We start from the raw sequence: 18377 nt of genomic DNA on the forward strand, positions 1-18377 counted from the left end.
AAGCCAGGAAACTTTCAACTCATAATCAAAACACAAATCTAAATCAACACAACTTTGCAGAACATCCTCCACCACCAGCACTTCCCCTTCTTGCTACCCATAATCCTGTCTCTAAAAGTGGATGAGAGGAAACAGCTTTTGCATTATCACATTTCACCGGAAAGGGGAAGTTTATCGTTGTTTACTGCACTTTTGCATGCAGACACTGGACAGATGACACAATAATGATGGGGTGAGAGAGAGAAAGAGAGAGAGGAGCTATTGATATTAAGTAACCATGGTGAAAACTCAAACAAATGATGTAAATGGTAGTAGTAGTAGTAGTAGTAGTAGTAGTAGTAGTAGTGGTGGTGGTGGTATTAGTAGTAGTAGTAGTTGCAGTTGTAGAAGTAGTAGTAGAACTTCATTTGTCCCCAGAGAGGAAATTGGTTCTATCCATCCATCCATTTTCTGCCGCTTATCCGGGGGCCGGGTAGCAGTGGCATCAGGCTAAGCAATGTGACCCAGACATCCTTCTCCCCAGCAACGTTCGTCAGCTCCTCCTGGGCGATTCCAAGGCTTTCCCAGGCCAGAAGGGATATATAATCCCTCCAGCATTTTCTGGGTCTACCCTGGGGTCTCCTCCCAGTTGGACGTGCCTGGAACACCTCCAGAGGGAGGCGTCCAAGAGGCATCCTGACCAGATGCCCGAACCACCTCAGCTGACAACTTTCAATGCAGAGGAGCAGCGGCTCTACTCCGAGCCTCCCCCTGGTGTCCGAGCTCCAAACCCTATCTCTAAGGCTGAGCCCAGACACTCGTTGGAGGAAACTCATTTCAGCCACTTGTATCTGCAATCTTGTTCTTTCGGTCACTACCCAAAGCTACTACCCTCACACCTGACCCCGAGATACTTAAACTCCTCCACTTGGGGCAGTGACTCCCTCCCAACCCTAAGGGGGCAATCCACCTTTTTCTTTCAGAGCACCATGGCCTCCGACTTGGAGGCGCTGACTCTCATCGCCTTGAGATCCTGTCCATGAAAATTACGAACAGGATCGGGGACAAGGGGCAGCCCCGACACTCACTGAGAACAGGTCTGACTTTCTGCCGAGGATGTGGACACAGCTCTCACAGCGGTCGTACAGGGACCAAATGGCTAGCAGCAGCGACCCTGGTACCCCATACTCCAGCAACACCTCCCACAGGGTTCCCTGACAGACATGGTCGTAAGACTTCTCCAAGTTCACAAAGCACATGTAGACTGGATAAGCTAACTCCCATGCCCCCTCCAGTAACCCTGCAAGGATGAAGAGCTGGTCCACTCCACACGGCCAAGACGGAATCCGCATTTTTCCTCCTGAATCAGAGGTTCGACAATCGGCTAGAGCCTCCTTTCCAGCGCCCTGGCATAAACTTTTCCCGGGAGGCTGAGTAGTGTGATCCCCCGATAGTTGGAACACACCCTCCGGTCCCCTTTTTTAAAAATGGGGACCACCATCCCGGTCTGCCAGTCCATGGGCACTGTCCCCAACCTCCATGCAACGTTGAAGAGGCGTGCCACCATGACAGCCCCACAACGTCCAGAGCCTTCAGCATCTCAGGGTGAATCTCATCCGCTCCCGGCGCCTTGCTACTGAGGAGCTGTTTAACTACGTCAGTGACCTCTGCCAGGGATATGAATGAAGATCTCCTCGGATCATCCAGCTCTGCCTCTTCTACAGAGAACATGTTGGCCAGGTTTAGGAGTTCCTCGAAGTGCTCCTTCCACCGCCCTACATTATCCCCAGTTGAGGTCAGCAGTTCTCTGCTCCTGCTGAGAACAGCCTGAGCTAAGCCCTGCTTCCCCCTCCTGCTTCCCCCTCCTGAGTCGCCTGATGGTTTGCCAGAACTTCTTTGAGGCCATCCAATAGTCCTTCTCCATGGTCTCACCAAACTCGTTGAGAGCACGTTGTTGGGGGCATTAGCCCATGGTAGGGTCTCCCAAGGCAAATTGGTCCCAGGCGAGGTTCCGGACTAAGAACGATTCAAGTGCGGGAGGTAGAGCGGTACTGGCTAGAGATAGTTGGGCTGACCTCTACGCACAGCACCTGCTCTGGAACCAAACTCCTGAAGAGGGGCTGGACTCTCTTCTTCTCTGGAGTTGCCCAAGGGAAAAGGTGCCGGGCGAGTGTGGGGATACTCACGAGTCCCCGCCTGACCACCTTTGTGTTGGTTGGCTGGTCAAGCTGATATTACCTTTTTGTTGTTTAGCTGTGACATGGCTGAGGGGAACGAAGGAGCGTTTGGCTAGTGGGTATTTGAAGCAGGAATCCAAAGGCAGGGTCTGACACTCACAGGTAGAATACCTTGATCACCTTTGATAATGCATTTTTCTCTTTGAGATTAAGAGAAGCGTACCAACACATAAAAAGAAAAAGTAAGAATCAACTCAAAGGTCCGTAGAACAAAATTTTTTTTGTCAACTGTTATTTTTTGAATGATAAACATTGAATGGGGTCAAATTGACCCCAAGGATAATAGGGGGGCTAAAAAAACTAGTACAGGACCATTTCCTATAGGAAAGGAAGTGATATTTGAATATGCAGCCCACAGTTGGAAAAGGATCTGTTACAAACTCATCATAGTAAAATGGGTGCGCCTCAGGGTATTTGCTCTCTCTCTCTCACTCATGAACCTGTCATCCACTCCCTCTCATGCAATATATAGTAGGCTATATACAAATATGGTGAAAAACTACCTGAATGCAGAAGTGTTTGCATTCCTCCCTGTTGGATCTGTGGGAAATATCTGGGAACATGAATATTGATGAATCCATGTAGCAACAGACCACATCTGCGGGTAGATTTCACTGTGTTTGACTAAGTTTTATAAATCCAAATATTCAGCATTCGTAGGAGAGACACAGTTTGTACTGTATATAAAAAGCTTTTGTATAGTCACCTGTGTGGATATCAGCCACTTCAAACTCCTGCAAACCAAAATCACCAACTTTGTCATGAAGTGTGACTTTTCCTGTAAAAGGTTAAGCACATAAACTACAGTGAACATTAAAGGACGGGTTCACAATTTCTTCAAATCTATCTTAAAACAACAGTTAGGTGTCCAAATGAACAATGAAACTGGATTTTTTTGCCGTCATCATTCCTCCTGCTCATACCAGACAATAAAAGATCCCTGCATCTGAGGCTAATATGAAGTTTCCACCCTCCAAATTAGTCAGATCGAGTCTTTCAATGTCACAGTCTTTTTAGTGAGGAAACACAAGGAGGGAATTTGATGCCAAAAAGTAAATGTGGCAGATATCCACTTGATATGACTAACCCAGACTGCTGAACTCTGACATCTGTGGTGGACAAACCAAAACAGTAGATCCTAGATCCTAATGAAACATGCCTGATTTAAAGCTCTGTCGATGAAAAGCACAACAGCATGTGTTTTTTTAGTGTCACAGATGGAAGACCCGAGATGATATGTTTCTACTTGTGTAATTTTTTCCCCATTTGCCTTGTAGCACTATGATTCACTGAGCATTCATCTCACAATATGACATGCCTCACAATTGATACTGTACAGTTTGACATACAGTATACTGCAAACAAGATATTATTAAATCCATCTTGCAGTGTGACATCTGGTGAATCCCTCAAGATTGCAGTGTGAACTGTGAAGGAGCCTGAAGTCTCATGAAGATTACATTTCATTTCATTTTTAATTTTCAGTCCTCTGCTTTAATAAAGAATACAAGTAGGTGTGTGTATGTTTACTGTATTTTATATGTTCATGTGTTCTGTCTCTCTGTAGCTCTCAGACTAACACGTGCACACAATATGTGTAAAATGATGTGGCACGTTGGCTACAAACCCACTGAAGACTGATTGCTGTGGGGGACATCCACAAATGGCCACAGAGCATACTAGCTTTTAAAAGCGCATGCACACACATGGCCACTTATGTCGTGGCGGTGTCCCAGACAGCTCTCCGGAAGCATGCCATTTCCTGTGGAGCTACTGCAGGTCGCTGTCCATAAGGCTGATGACTCCCTGGGGCAACAGGCTACTTTACGCTGCTCATATGGACCTATCTATTGTTTCACAACCAACCCACCCCCTCATACACACACACTGTGCCTAGGTATCATCTTCTGTTTTGGACACTTTCAACGCTCAGCAACTTCAGTGTCACAATTTTTCCTTTTCAGTCAATCTGTGATGGTGAAAATCTTTTGACAGTGTGTGGTAAAGAAGAGAGGATATAAGACATAGAGGTGTAATGGCTTGTGCCTCACTCTCTATCCCTTCTTTAGAATTTAATGAGATAAATTAGTCTTTCATTAAACTTGCAATGTGAGGAGAGCAGTGATGGATGAGATCTAGTTTAGAGTGAATATGTCACACTTTATTCTCTCTTTCAATAGCCTCCTAGCTTCTATGCAGCTGGGATAAATCAGCCTAATGAAAGAGATCTATCTTCAGACTATCACTCAGCCTTAAGCTGGTCAGTCAACCTTCACATTTCCCTGCAAACCTGCCCTTTCTTTCTTTCCCATCTGTTCTGATCCACCCTTCACTTTTGACTTGCTGTGTTTACCACTCGCATGCATAAAATGTAAGTACCAACATGCACACAAACCTAAAAGCCCAGCCCCTCCTCCCATCCAAACATATACCGCTAGTGGACAATTAGACCTATTTCTTGGCATTAATTACCATTTTAATTAGCAGGGCTGTGTGAATGAATAATCTGACAGCATATGGCTAAGGGTGCAAAATCATAATCCTATCACAGTGTTATTTATTCCCTCCCAGTTCCAGGGGCTCTTTCAACATGCTGGTCTAATTACTATTGTTGGGGGTGGGGACTGAGAGACAAGCTCGGAAAAACAATAACAATGCTAATGCTGGAGGCAACACTAGGCTAGGCCTACACCCAAATCTTGATGCACTCTTTCTCAATAGGCAAAAGAGCTTTAGAAAGACAAACAGAAAACAAGGTGGTGATGTGGGAAATCATAGAGAATCAAGACACATCCTCTTTCCTTCCATCTTTCCTAATGAGAGTTTTCTTAATGAAAGAGCCAGGAAACAGAATTGAAACATCTGCTCCGGTTAGTGCTTATTCTAATGAGAGATGAAAAGTCAGTTCTCGTTTGTGATGTGTGGGAGGAGAGAAGGAGGACAGAAAAAAATGCAAACATCTTCTCTTAAATAATGTCATTATTTATTGCATGTGTCTATAAAGAATCAATACAATCTAAAGCAATGAACTAAGTTTAAATTATCATTTCTTAGTAGCATCACAATATGCAAGATATGAAATATTTACAAAGAAAGACACAGCAAGATAAGCCAGGGCCCCATAGTAACCTTTAGATGCTGAATAGAAACATTATCCAAATGCAAAACACTGCTCAAAACACCAATAGGCTCGATTAGCAAAAACAAACAGAAGAAAGTTTCCATTTCAAATTTGAAGAAAAAAAAAGTACAAACAGCAAAAATCTGATTTTAAGATTTAACAAACATTATTAACAGTATTTATACATTTGGTATGTCTTTGTAAACTAATTTTCAAAAGTGTAAATATTGCATATATGCCATTTGTGTTGTACCTAGGTAACAAGAATTTATTATGTCAAGTATTAATGATCTCTCTTAAAATCTTTTTTTCTGAATTACAGCATTAGAAAATGTCCTCATAGTGGCATCTGTTTCACAAGACTATCCCAAGACAGTTAAAAAAAAAAGATAAAAGAAAATCAAAGCCAAACCATACTGGTTAGCATATAACTTAATTAGTGCTTTTGTTGTATCAGAAAGTTCACTCAAACACATACTATGTACAGTACAAACAGCATAAGTTATTTAACTTAACACCTCTCAGAGTTTCTCATTGTTTGCTTAGTTGTAATTCTCTGTAACGTTGCACTATTTACAGTATATAGGCAAAGGTTAAAGTACCAGTGAGTTCAGATAAATAGAGATACTTCCCCTAGTTTGTTTCTTATATTCGGCTCGTGTCTGTGAGATAGTTTCCACTCAGTGCCTCTGTGTTTTTCACTGTTGTTGTGGTGTCGGTTGGGTTGTGTGTTCCTCAGAACACAGCATGTACTACATTCAACGTGTCTTGTGTTACAATCTGGAAAGTTTGTAAGTGCAAGACCATGCATTAGCTCCGGCGTGTCCTGTCTGGCTCTCTCTCAGCTCAAAGGGGCAGCGGAGGCCAGATGGATTCAAGCTATCGAGCGGCTCAATGAAACAGCCTATCAGACTGTGTCCTGCATTTGCCACATTGCTCAGCGCTGCCCACACCTGCCAGCCAACCCCTCTGGTGTGACAGAACTCTGCAATGAGGCATCAGGTAAGAAAATGTAAGATTCTGGGCTGTCCAGTTAGTCTTTATAAATTACTTTAAACATTCATGTTCCCGTCCCTTGTCCTGACAGGTCATAACTTCCTGCAGGCTGTGTGGGTGTACAGGATATTACAGGTGGTACGGTGGATAAGTATGGTCCAAATGTAAAGTGTATAAAGATGCTGAGACTTGTGCTCAGACAGGCCACAGATCTGGTGGTCAGGTCTAGATGGACCTGGTTCATGCTGCATTCCTCTAAGGTCCTCTGTGTATGACTCAGTACTGCTCCATCTCAGCCATATCAATAAATATATTACTCTGGATCTTTAAAACATTATCTTGTCATAAATGTAACATGGGGAAAGAAGGAACTTAATCTCAGAGAGGTTGTCTCTCATTCGGCTCTGATGAACATTCAGTCTCTTAGATCAGTTAAATCTTTGATATACTGCGTGTTTATAGGTCCAAACTAAAAAGGTCCATCAGACTCGGGGCTGATGGTTAGAGTAAGGCTTTGGATCGGTGATTTTTAAAAAACATTCACCTTTGAAAATAAATATTTTATATATATTTCAACTGCGTGAATTGGTACCAACCTGGTTTTTGCTGAGGTAGGGTTTTTTAAGCAAATGTTAACTTTTGATTTTTTTTAAAAATATGTTCATAAAAGCCACCTCTTTTTGCATGTATACAAATTCTCTCTCACAAACACACACACACACACATACATACACACACACACTTCAACAAATGCATACATACATGATAAATAAATAAATATATGTATTCTGTATGCATGACAGGTTTTTTTTGCATGTGTGTGTGTATATGTGTGTGTGTGCGTACCAGAGTGCAAAATTAACTTTTTTGTCCATAGGCCAAATGGCCAGTGAATGCTCAAATATCACCAGCCACTCAATAGATTACCATTGGTTTTTTTGGCTGGCAAGTGAAGCAAATCTACCAGCCACTTGCATATTTTACCAGCATTGGGCTGATGGCTGTTGTTAATTTTGTGCCCTGGTGCGTACGTGTTCTCCAGGTTTGGTTCACAGGTTTTAAGGTGAGAATCTGACAACTATTGGATGACACCAAAAGAAAACCAGCTGAAAGTGTATGAATAGAACAACAATAATAATTAACATAATATACTGCAGAATCATTTTTGCAGGCCTACATACAGAGATAAATAGTTACCTGCCTATAGTTAGAGTTAATAGTCCATTTTTTAAGAATATTTTAAGTAATCTAGTACAGCAGCAGCGATGGCGCCTGAATGTTTTGGTGCCAGGAAAAGCAGAGGGAAGATTTGGGGCAAGGGTTAAGTGTCCGTGTTGCCATGGTGATGGCTGTCCCTGTGACCCTCAAAGACGACAGGGAGGTCAAAGGACATCGGCTGCAGCGCATGGTCCAGCTGTCGCTGTGGCGACCTCGTCACTAGGCTGCAGCGAAATCCTACAATCCCAGGAAAAGGAGAGTCGTGGAGGAGGGTGGGGGTGGGAGGACCCGTCAGCCATCATTCTGAAAGAAAAGAAAAAACACATGAATTTTATTGTTGCGTGATTTACAGACATGAAGTTAATGTCTGTGAAATGTAACAGAGTGAGATTTCTCAGTCAATACTCCCTTCAGGAACTTAATTTAAGTGTGTGCACATACAGTATATGTGATTTATTACATGGGACAGAGCAATAGAGGGTAGGGAGAGGTCAAACAGATACCCCTACTCTGTTACCAAGTAAGGAATAAGTGCTCTTCAAGGGGCCTGACTTTGCATGTGTGTGTTTGTATTGGTTGGTGGATGCTGGAGTGGCAGGTGATTTCTCGGCAGGGGAAAAACAAAGTGTCATTTGGCACTGTGCAGCTGACACAGGGAAGTCCCTATTGACGACAAAATAGACACTCCACACTAGCAAACACAGGTATCTTGATTGCATACCTACTGAAGTCAGACAAACAAAGATGCCAAGTGCACTCCCACACACATCACAGCAGTGTATTCTCAAGCACTACAAACCCAGCGTCTTCAGTGTCGCTTTTCTCCCAGTGGAAAGCTGTGCTGACCCTTGCCCCTGTGTACTTGTTTGTGAGGTTTCATTTGCATGCAGCTATCAAACGGGAGCGGAAGTCTTGGCTGACACACACATACACACACACAAACACGGCTGTGTTTCTTCCCTCGTTCGCTGTCTCCTCTCCCTCTTCCCCAGCCGTGAACAAGAGCCGTTTTCACAAAGCTGGATGTGATCGTCATTCTCTAAAACAAACCTTTCATTCAGACTCCTAACTGTTATCCCCTCCTCAACTACTCACACCATAAAGACACACACACACACACACACACACACACACACACACACACACACACACACACACACACACACACACACACACACACACACACACACACACACACACACACACACACACACACACACACACACATTTATTTTGTCTCTCTGTTTGCCCTACAGATACTCATTAAATAAAAATAAGAGGATAATGTCAGATCAAAAACATTATAGACACTTGGCACAACCCTTACTGACAGACTGGTGCATGCTCTCAGCGACTCAGGTATGTCTAAGATGCAAACGTGTGGAACAACAGAGTTCATTTGACAAAAATTAAATTAAATAACTGATTTTACTCCTGAGGCCACCTGGCTGGCTGGGCTCTGTCTGTTCTTTGTTTGGGGTGTCAGACAGAGAGGAAAATAGAAACACTGGGGAGGGAAGTGGTGGAAAAACCACAGTAACAGAATCAACCTGACAGAGAGGAACGGGAATGCAGTGAGGTCATGGGACCAACGGTCCATAACAATCTGAGTGAGTGTGTCTGTGTGTGTGTGTTTCTCTCAGGGCTGGTCCAGTCATTGGCCTGTAGAGGCAGACACTTGGGTGAGAATGACGGGAAGGAGGCTTGAATCACAGACAGCTTAGATCAGTAAACAGGTGTGAACATGATAACATGAAACATGCACGCCGAAAATGATTGTCATCATTATTGTAATTGTTATAATGTGGTGTATTGGGGCTCTGATGCCAGCCACTCCACACAAACACACACACACACACACACAGCTATTTAACATATGCTGATCGGAGAAAAGTGTGGGTGGGTAGGGAGATTCGGGGAGGGGGACTGTTATTGAGAGAAGGGGACAGAGGTCCAGTGGGGAATGAACCCAATGGCCTCACCCCTCCTCTTTTTGGAGCACACACACATAGATCCCTCAGCCCCTCCTAACAACCCCATGCCCCCCCTCCCCAACACACACACACACACACACACACACACACACACACAGGCTCTGTTCATTATTTATTTAGTTCTCACAGGCTAATTTTAGCCCTGCTTCATTCAGGGATAGTGCTCTAGTGCTTCAGAAGCAGAGTAAACATGTCTACCAATGCCTTTGCCTGCTTGAGTACTTCTGTGTTGTTGCAGAATGGACTGAATGAGCCCTTTAGCAGAACTTCCCCAACTGTATTTCTGAATAGCAACAAGACAGGAAGATTATGGAAACACAGCTTCTGCAAACAACAAAACTGGCATTGTGGGAAGTTTTTGTCAGTTGCCTAATTGATTAATTAGCCAACTGACAACAACCACACACCTCTCTGGGGAAGCACTAATATAGTGCAGCAGTCCAAAGAAATAGACAAGAGTTCATGATGAGCTGGACAGTTTATGAAAGAAAAACGGACTGAGCTTAACCTGTCCGTGTGTGTGTGTGTGTGTGTGTGTGTGTGTGTGTGTGTGTGTGTGTGCGTGTGTGTGTGTGTGCGCGCGCTGTGGCTCTTCTTTTACCTCTAGACAAAACAAGCTACTCAACAATGTCTAATCCTGAAGTGAATGTAATCCTTCTTACCTGCAAGCTAAATTGAGGATACAGTAGGTTGACTTTGTTTTTATCTAGCACTGGAACATCCCGCCCTACTTTACTCAGTTATGTATCAGACAGTCAGGAGCTGTGTGTGTGTGTGTGTGTGTGTGTGTGTGTGTGTGTGTGTGTGTGTGTGTGTGTGTGTGTGTGTGTGTCAGGGAGGGAGGGGTGCACAGGCCAGGTGAGGACGGAGACAGTATGCTCCTTCAAATATCAAATAATAAGTAGAGGCATTGTTTGCATAGTTAAATGTTCCAAATTCTCAGATATCAGACTTTCTCATCAGCTCATGAACGCATCATACCAAAAGACATTTCACATCAATCTTTCATAGCAGTTGGTTGTTTATTGTGGTTTGCAGGTTGAGATAACACAAGCAGCAAGATGAGTGAGAGTGTTGTCAGTAGCTCTAATCATATATGATTAGCTGATAGTTTAATACAGCATTAGATAATCCTCATGGCCACTGGTGTCAAAAGCCAATCAGAGACAGTCCACTGAGGTTAGAAAACAACAGGAAATAAACACACCGGTGCTCAAATACACTGGTGTGGAGAAGGTGTGTGTGTGTGCATGGGGGTGGTGGAGGTGGTGGTGGTTTGAATCACATGATTTCAGAAAAACAGAAACCAATGTCTGGTGAGGAGAGGAGAGGAGAGGAGGAGAAACGGGGGGGGGAGGAGGATGCAGAGGAGGGGAGGGGCTGAGTTGGTATACGGCTTCTTGAAAACTGCTTTGCCACACCCCCCACCTTCTCCCTGTTGTTGTTGTGGCAGATGGTGGCCAGTCATTAGCGTATTGTCACTCTCCTCTGAAGGGCCAGATAACCAGTGAGCACTGCTTGGCGAGGCAGGTGCAAAAACCCCTGAACCCCTCAACTCCCCCACCACCCTTCACCCCTCCACCATCTGCTGATGGCTGTGTATATGTACGCACATGGGGACAGGAAGGCACACAGACAACGTGGAATTGAGTGCGTGTGTGTTTGGGTGCTTGGAGGGGGGGGGGGGGGGGGTAGCAAGCAGTCTGGGTATACAAATGAAAGGCATGGAGAGTGTGAGTCAGTCTTCTCCCCTGTCTGCACCCATGCAAGGGTGTTGTTTACCCAGAGAGAGAAGCACTAGATGAGAGGAAAGGAGGGAAAACGTGATGACAGGAGGATGACAGTAGAAGTGGTAGTGGAGATGTGTTCTATGGAAGGAGATGTAAAATGAAAACAAGTTTTTTTTTGTTTAAGATGGAAAAGTAGTACTCATAGCTCCCCGTTTCTTTTCCAACATAGCTACTGAGGTGTGTGTGTTCGTGTGTGTGTGTGTCTGTGTGTCTGTGTGTGTGTGTGTGTGTGTGTGTCTGTGTGTGTGGTTTCCTGGAAATGCCCTGATAGCAATATCTCTCCTCCCTCTCTACCACACAGCACTAGTTCAAAGGTCAAGAAACTGACATTGTCGGTGGGGCCAGAAGGCGTGCACTGAAAGCTAAACGCCCCCCCCCCCTTCCATCTCCTTGCACGTCATGCCAGGCAGAAACCAAAATAACAACAGTGTAACCTATCAACTAAAAGACTAAAGCATTCCTCACCGAGCCACGTGAGAAACTCTATTTGAAGAAAGACACAAGTTTTCACATAGTGACAACTTTAGATGCCAAATGAGGACACATGATTTGAATCCTTAATCAACCTGTTTCATATTGATGCACTGAAGGGAATGCAAACTATGGTTTACTCAGTGATAACAGGAGAATGTGGTAAAGCCTGTAATTTTGTAGTAAAAACATGTGCCTTGCCTTGTCTCTTACAACAACAGAAGGGGTGTTGTCTTTTGAGTATCAATGCACTGATCACATCCCTGATCAGACATGAATAGTTCGCTGTCATGTACAGACATATTCCAATCCCTCCCTTTTTGTTCATCAGGAAGATCTTACATAACCAGGATATAGTGGCTAAAGTCACCTCTTACAGGAACAGCACTGATCTCGTTCTCTGTGTTTCTTTTCTTTCCTTCCTCCCCCTCACTCCCTCCCTCTCTCTCTCCCTCTCTCCCTCCCTCTCTCCCTCCCTCTCTCCCTCCCTCCCCTTCAGCCAACAGCTCAATTGTCTATTTTGTTGCAGATGAAAAACAAAAGTCCTCCATCCTTCACTATTGTTCCGCCACCTCCTCCTTTGCTTGTTTTACCCTTGGACAAACATCTCCATTGAGCTTCAAAATTCAAACTTTGGTGATGGGACAATATGCAGAAGGTTTACAATTGGTGTGTGTGTGTGTGTGTGGGGGGGGGGGGGGGGGGGGGGGGGGGGGGGGCACATGTATGTAAGAGTGCACATTCAAAGTCATATGTGTTCATACAAAACACATGTGAATACCTCCTTTGTAAAGCCATTTCATAAGCATGTTTGTGAAGTTGCTCACAGTGAAAAAAAAAAAAAATACCATCCCCCCCTCTGAGTCCATCCCACCAGGTTAGGAAAACAAGTGAGCATTCACCTCTCTCAGCAACCTTTGCACACTGCCCGCATTCCAGCCCTGAAACCCAGTACCTGACAATTGATAAACAACTGACTCACTTGTTTTTCTGGGGAACCCGATGACTTGCACCAAACCCCACGCTGGCTGTGCTCGCAGCATGAGAGCCAGCAGAGACAGAGACAAAGAGAGACAACTTGGTTGTGAAACCACAAACAGCAATTAAACTCTTGTATTTCACCATCAGTAACACCGACTCCTGAGTCACAATGATCCCGACAGCATGTTTTCTTTTCAAACAACGGCAACTTCTGACATGCCCCTGTTAGGTATCTATCTACCCCTGTAAATAATCCCTGCCATTTAGAGATGTATGAAAAAGCAGCTGAAGCAACGCCACACAAATGAGGCGAAAGGTAATATTTTGATCGCAGCTGTTCTTTCCCAGAAAAGACGACTAGTCACGAGGATTTCATAGCTTATTCAAAAACCATAAAAAGCTGCATTACAACATGTTATAAAATGAACAACCAATACGTATTTCTGCCTGTTCTAAGCCATTCATCATGTGCAGTGATGCATGCGTCACTGGATCACATTGGATGTTTTCTGAAATACTGACGTGGTATAAAACTGCGTCACTAAGGGCAGACCAAAGCAGATCATTCTCACAAACACACAACAGCAGCTTCAAGCCAGTCATGATAAGATATAACAACACTTTTCAAAGTAAAACTGTTACAAAATATGATGGTTACAAAATCAACTTTGTAGCAAACACAATCTATAAAAGCCAGATGATTCCTCATCTGTTGTTTCCTGTTTAAGGATATTTATAGCCGAGGGGTGCAAATAAGGTAGCATCCTCAAGAGAATATAGATTCTTTTTTTTTTAACATCACACTGCTTTTTCATTCTGAGCTTTTATTTGGAAAGATACACACTTGGTTTCCGGTACGGCTGCTCACATGTCTCTACACAGTTTTAAGTAGATCAAAGACCGAGCAAACAGCTCAGCATCGCACAGCCTTGAGATTTGTCGATGTGTCATGGGTGTGACGAGTAGGTGACTAATCCTATATAAACATCAGTCTACACCTTACAGCAATGATCCTAACAGCTTTACCTCCCTCTGCTCATGTAGCCTGCTTTTACAGACACAAAACTGTTACATGCAGTGTTGGTCAGTATGTGGCCACTGTTAACATGAAGCTCTGTTGCCCCTCATTTCACTATATTACATTGTAGCTTGTTATTTGTTACATACATGAACAGTCAGGCTGTGACTTGGTCTCTTATATGATAAGCAGTGACATAGACAACATGCCTAAATAATACAGTATTCCAGCTAATGACAAATTCCAGTCAATGGGTTGAATCCACAGTCTCAGTGTCAAACACACACACACACTCTGCTGCAGACACACAAATGAAGAATAAATTCAGTTTGTTTTCAGCATGTTCCCTGAAAAATCCTCAATATTATCAACTTTGGAATGAAAATGAGCTCAGAATACCTCTCATCTCTACAGAGTACTGAGTAGCAATAAGACATCCTACTCAAGCTCGGACACCACTCCCTTCATGAATGAAATTCTACTGAATGAATGAGTGCTTGTGACATGTATGAAAACTCTCACCTTTCACAGCAGCAGCAGTCTCCTTGAATCCCAGGCTGGCATAGGGGCTAGTGTTGAAACCATTCATGCCACCCTTGCAACCACAGGCTGTCTTGAATCTCAGGAGTCCTTCACAGCCACCTAACCGGCATCCTCCTAGGTTTCCCTCCATCAAGTTTAAGGCAATGTAGTTGAGACCATTCTGATAACCAGCTGACGTCTCCCTGCACATGAGGCTGTTGCTGCCATAGTCCTCGTCGGGTCCCTCAGAGCTGCGTACAGTGCGGGATACGTTCTCCACAGAGGCAGAGCTGTGTCGTTTGGTGTCATGGGCAAAAGATGGGCACACGGGTGTGACAGTGGTGGTGGAGGAGAAGGTCTCAGAACTGTGACGCCGGCGTCCCTGAGGGTCTGCCCGGATCACTTTGGCCCCTCTGTGTGGGTCCACGAGCGTGACAGTCAACGACGGACCCCCCAGAAGAAAAGAGTCCACCGGCACATGAGGAACCCCATCCACAATGCTGCTGTCAAGGCTTAGTCTCTGGACACAGGCAGTGGGGCTGGTGGGGAGGGGAGCAGCATCAGTGGTGCAGAGAGCAGGTAGAGGGGCATGAGGACTGAAAGTCATCTCAGTGTAGTCATCCTTGACTGGAGCAGGCGGACACACCAAGCTCACCTGCTGTTGGAGAGGATATTCCTCTACCATCCCCCTCACCTCTGCCTGTCCCTCTATGCTTTTTCCCTCTTTTCCCTCCTCATCTCCCTGTATGTCCTGAACAGTCAGCAGATTCGGACAAGTCAAGACTTCTGCAGGGGGAGAACTTACAGCCTGGTGTGAGCTGAGGTGACCCGGGGAGCTGACATCAACATTAACATAGTCTGATAGTGGCAGGGATCCCTTCTCTGCATACGATGAACTCACAGAGGACTCAGAGCTCTCTGACACTGTGGATGCCAGAGGGTTGTGGTCACTACTACTGAAGTCTATGTTGATATACTCTCCTGGGCTGCGTGGCTCTGAGGGAAGTGGGTGTTCACTCATACATGGTAGGGTTCTGAGGGATTCCAGAGCCAGGCGGGTGGGCCGACACACCCGATTTCGGTGTACCAGACCTCCATCTACCCGAGCCAGTCTGAGAGGAGACTGAGCAGAGGAAGGGGTGCCTGGTGTGCCTGGTGTGCCTGGGGAGCTGATGGCCACAGAGTCTCCCGGAGAGATAGGACAATAGTTGGACTCCTCTTCTATCCGTTGTCTCTGTAAACTCATCACCACATACTGGTCTGTGTCTGTGGACCCGTTGCGCTGCAACTGGCTTTTAAGTGAGCGTGGCAGGGAGCTGTAAGTATAAGGCTGTCTGTGATGTTGCTGGGGGTGGGGATCTCCTCCTGGAGAATTAAGGATGTATTCTGGGGGTGTGAGTGACACCAGAGGATCGACAGGAGACATGTTCAGGTACTCTCCATTAGTGAGCTTTCCATCAGTGCTCTCCACTGACATCTTGGTTCCACACCACATGCGCATATAGCCACGGTCCTCCAGAGAAACACTCCCGGGAGAGTCTGTGCGTGGGGCCAGCCCTGCTGAGGAGGAGTGTGTGCGGGGGTTGATAATCTGCTTTGGAGCAGAAACACACATGGGGCTCATGGGCATGTAGGGGTCACCCTTAGACCCTGGTGTCTGAGGTGCCACACCTGGCATCATAGGCATATAGCCACTGTCACCTTTGACACTGCTAGAGCCAATCTGGACATCCCTGTAGTCCTCAGGATAGATCCCTTTAGGGGAGGCAGTGTGACACCTGCGAGAAGACTGGTTTCCACTGGTGTATGTGGCCCTCATAAGAGTATACTCATCCAAAGAGGCTGAAGATACTTGTGGGGGACCCCTCTGCTGGCGGGGGGTAGTGAGGGAGTATGTGCGCTTTCGATAAGCCTTGTCCAGCTCTGATAACCGCCGGTAACCACTCTGATTCTGCCGCTCCATCACCATGTATCCATCAAGCTCACTGCCATCCCGGGAGGGGGGAGTGTCAGCTTTGAGAGACTCAGGGGTGTTGCTACCGAAGGTGAGTGGTAGCCTGAGGTCCCTTGGATCAGCCGGGCTAGAGCCATATTCCTCACATGATATAAACCCTGCATCACTGGGGGAGCCAGAGAAGGAGGCACTACAGCTGGAGGGGCGAGGAGCACTGCTGTCTGGGCAAGAGGACAGGCTCACTAAGCTAGGGGCAGCCATGGGCAGGGAATGAGACAGAGGCATAGACATTGATTTACTGTGCTGGAGGGAAGAAGATTCAAATGTCCGATAAGGGCGCGTTGTAATAGTGTGAGATCTGCTCAGGAGGGTCCTGTGGACCCCTGGACTGAGGGGGCTTCCAGTCACTGACATGGGGCGTGTCATAGTGCCATCGCCCTCGCTAGCCGTACGTATTCGGCAGGAGGAAAATTTGCTAACAGGAGAGGTTGCAGCCATGCTGTCAGTACGTGACCGCCGGGGAAGGCCGGTCTGGCTGGGGGGGAGATGGTTCAGGTGCCGCCGTGTGGGCACAGAGATGGGGTTTGTACCAGATGACTGACTTTTGCTGCGCGGACGAAATTCCGACAACTCCTTCATGGCTTTCATCGCCTCCAAGATAGTTTCATGGATGTTTTGCGCCACTACTGAGTCATCAGCCTGCATCCACAACTCGCCGGGTCCCGTGGCTGCCGATCGACCAACCTCGATGAAGAAAAAGCTATCAGAGTGGCCGCACCTCCGGATATTCATCAACTGTAAGATGACTGAGGCGACCTCCGTGTTTAGCTTGACAAAGCTGATAGTCCGACTGGAGAGACAGAGCCGGTACACCCCGGTCAAATTTCTGCTCTGCCCAAGCCCTTTAGATTTCAAATTGACTTGCCATACCTCCTTGTAGGCGGCGGTAACCGGCGTTATTACACCGTAGCTCGCCTCGTCGAAGCCAACCAGCGAGGACGCAGAGTTAGACGCCGAGCCGTCGTATACTTTCCCCTCTGCCATTAAATCCGTCAGCACCCGATACCAGCTCTCCTGTTCTTGCTCGTTTTCTGACGCCACGGCAAAATACTCATCCTTAGTATAAAGCGCAATAAGATATTTGTGTTTTGCGTCCGCTCTCTTGTTGATATTAAGGCAGCAGTCCAGAGGAATAACTCTCTTCGCGGCCGATTTGTTTTTCCATTTCTTCTCGCTCTCGTAGTACTCCAGCCGGGCAGGGAAACCTTCGCTCGGCTCTTTCAGTACGAAAAAGCGCTTGTGTCCGTGTTTCTGCTTCTTTAGATATCCACATTTCTTGATATTGTTGTTCGCGTTCGTGTTCGTCGGTGATAAGGGCTGATCTCCAGTGTTTGGCGGACTCGCCATTCTCGCGTCCTTCACTATCAGACACAATGCGTTCCTCTTCCCTCGAGTTGCACAAGAAACGACGCGCTTTATTTTAATCCTCTATTTCCAGAGCCGGCTGTGCGTTCGTTCGTCTTCTCCCACAGCTGAGCAATAAATAACACATGTCTGCTGGTGTCCGGACTGAGGAGGGGAAACAACATGTGACGATCCACACGTCCAGCTCTGGTTTAAAAAAAAAAGAAGGGAGAGGAGAAGAAAAAAAATACACACACCGACAGTGGGCGGTGCGCACTCACCTCATTGGGCTTATTGGTGGAAACTGGATGAATGCTGGAGTGAGATGGATGGCCCTGTTCAAAGGAGAGAGAGAGAGAGAGAGAGAGAGAGAGAGAAGGAAAAAGCCCTCCTACTATTACTCTGCCCTCTTTCGACTCATTTGCGCGCAGTTGGTCAGGATTGTAGCTTTATTTATAGCATCTGTGGTCCTGTGACTCTGTGATCCAACATTTGGCTGAATATTTTTTTTATCAGTCTATATATACTTGGATTTGTTCATAACCCATAAAGCCCACATTTGCGTCATTTAAGTATTTGTGGTGGATTGTAGGGAATAAAAAAATGATCTATTACGCAGTACGAGAGCCAAGAACAAATGATTATTTAAAAAGATCATTTCCTCCTGAAGTTTTATTCCTACTGTTTATTCT

General features: G+C 45.7%; 1 protein-coding gene across 1 annotated transcript; it reads right to left on the reverse strand.

Moving 5' to 3' along the window:
- Window positions 1–7360: 7360 nt before the first annotated feature.
- On the reverse strand, window positions 7361–17873 carry irs2b (insulin receptor substrate 2b). Its single transcript, XM_053329027.1, has 2 exons — window positions 14328–17873; window positions 7361–7854 (listed from the first exon to the last, which is right to left on the reverse strand). Exons 1-2 carry the CDS (start codon window positions 17686–17688, stop codon window positions 7850–7852), a joined length of 3366 nt encoding a protein of 1121 aa, XP_053185002.1. The 5' UTR covers window positions 17689–17873; the 3' UTR covers window positions 7361–7849.
- Between the last annotated feature and the right edge of the window lie 504 nt (window positions 17874–18377).

Source organism: Scomber japonicus, chromosome 11 (assembly GCF_027409825.1).
Source record: "Scomber japonicus isolate fScoJap1 chromosome 11, fScoJap1.pri, whole genome shotgun sequence".
NCBI lineage: Eukaryota > Metazoa > Chordata > Actinopteri > Scombriformes > Scombridae > Scomber > Scomber japonicus.

Coding starts and splice junctions, on each gene's coding strand:
- irs2b (XM_053329027.1), bottom strand. CDS start 17,688: ATGGCGAGTCCGCCAAACACTGGAGATCAGCCCTTATCACCGACGAAC.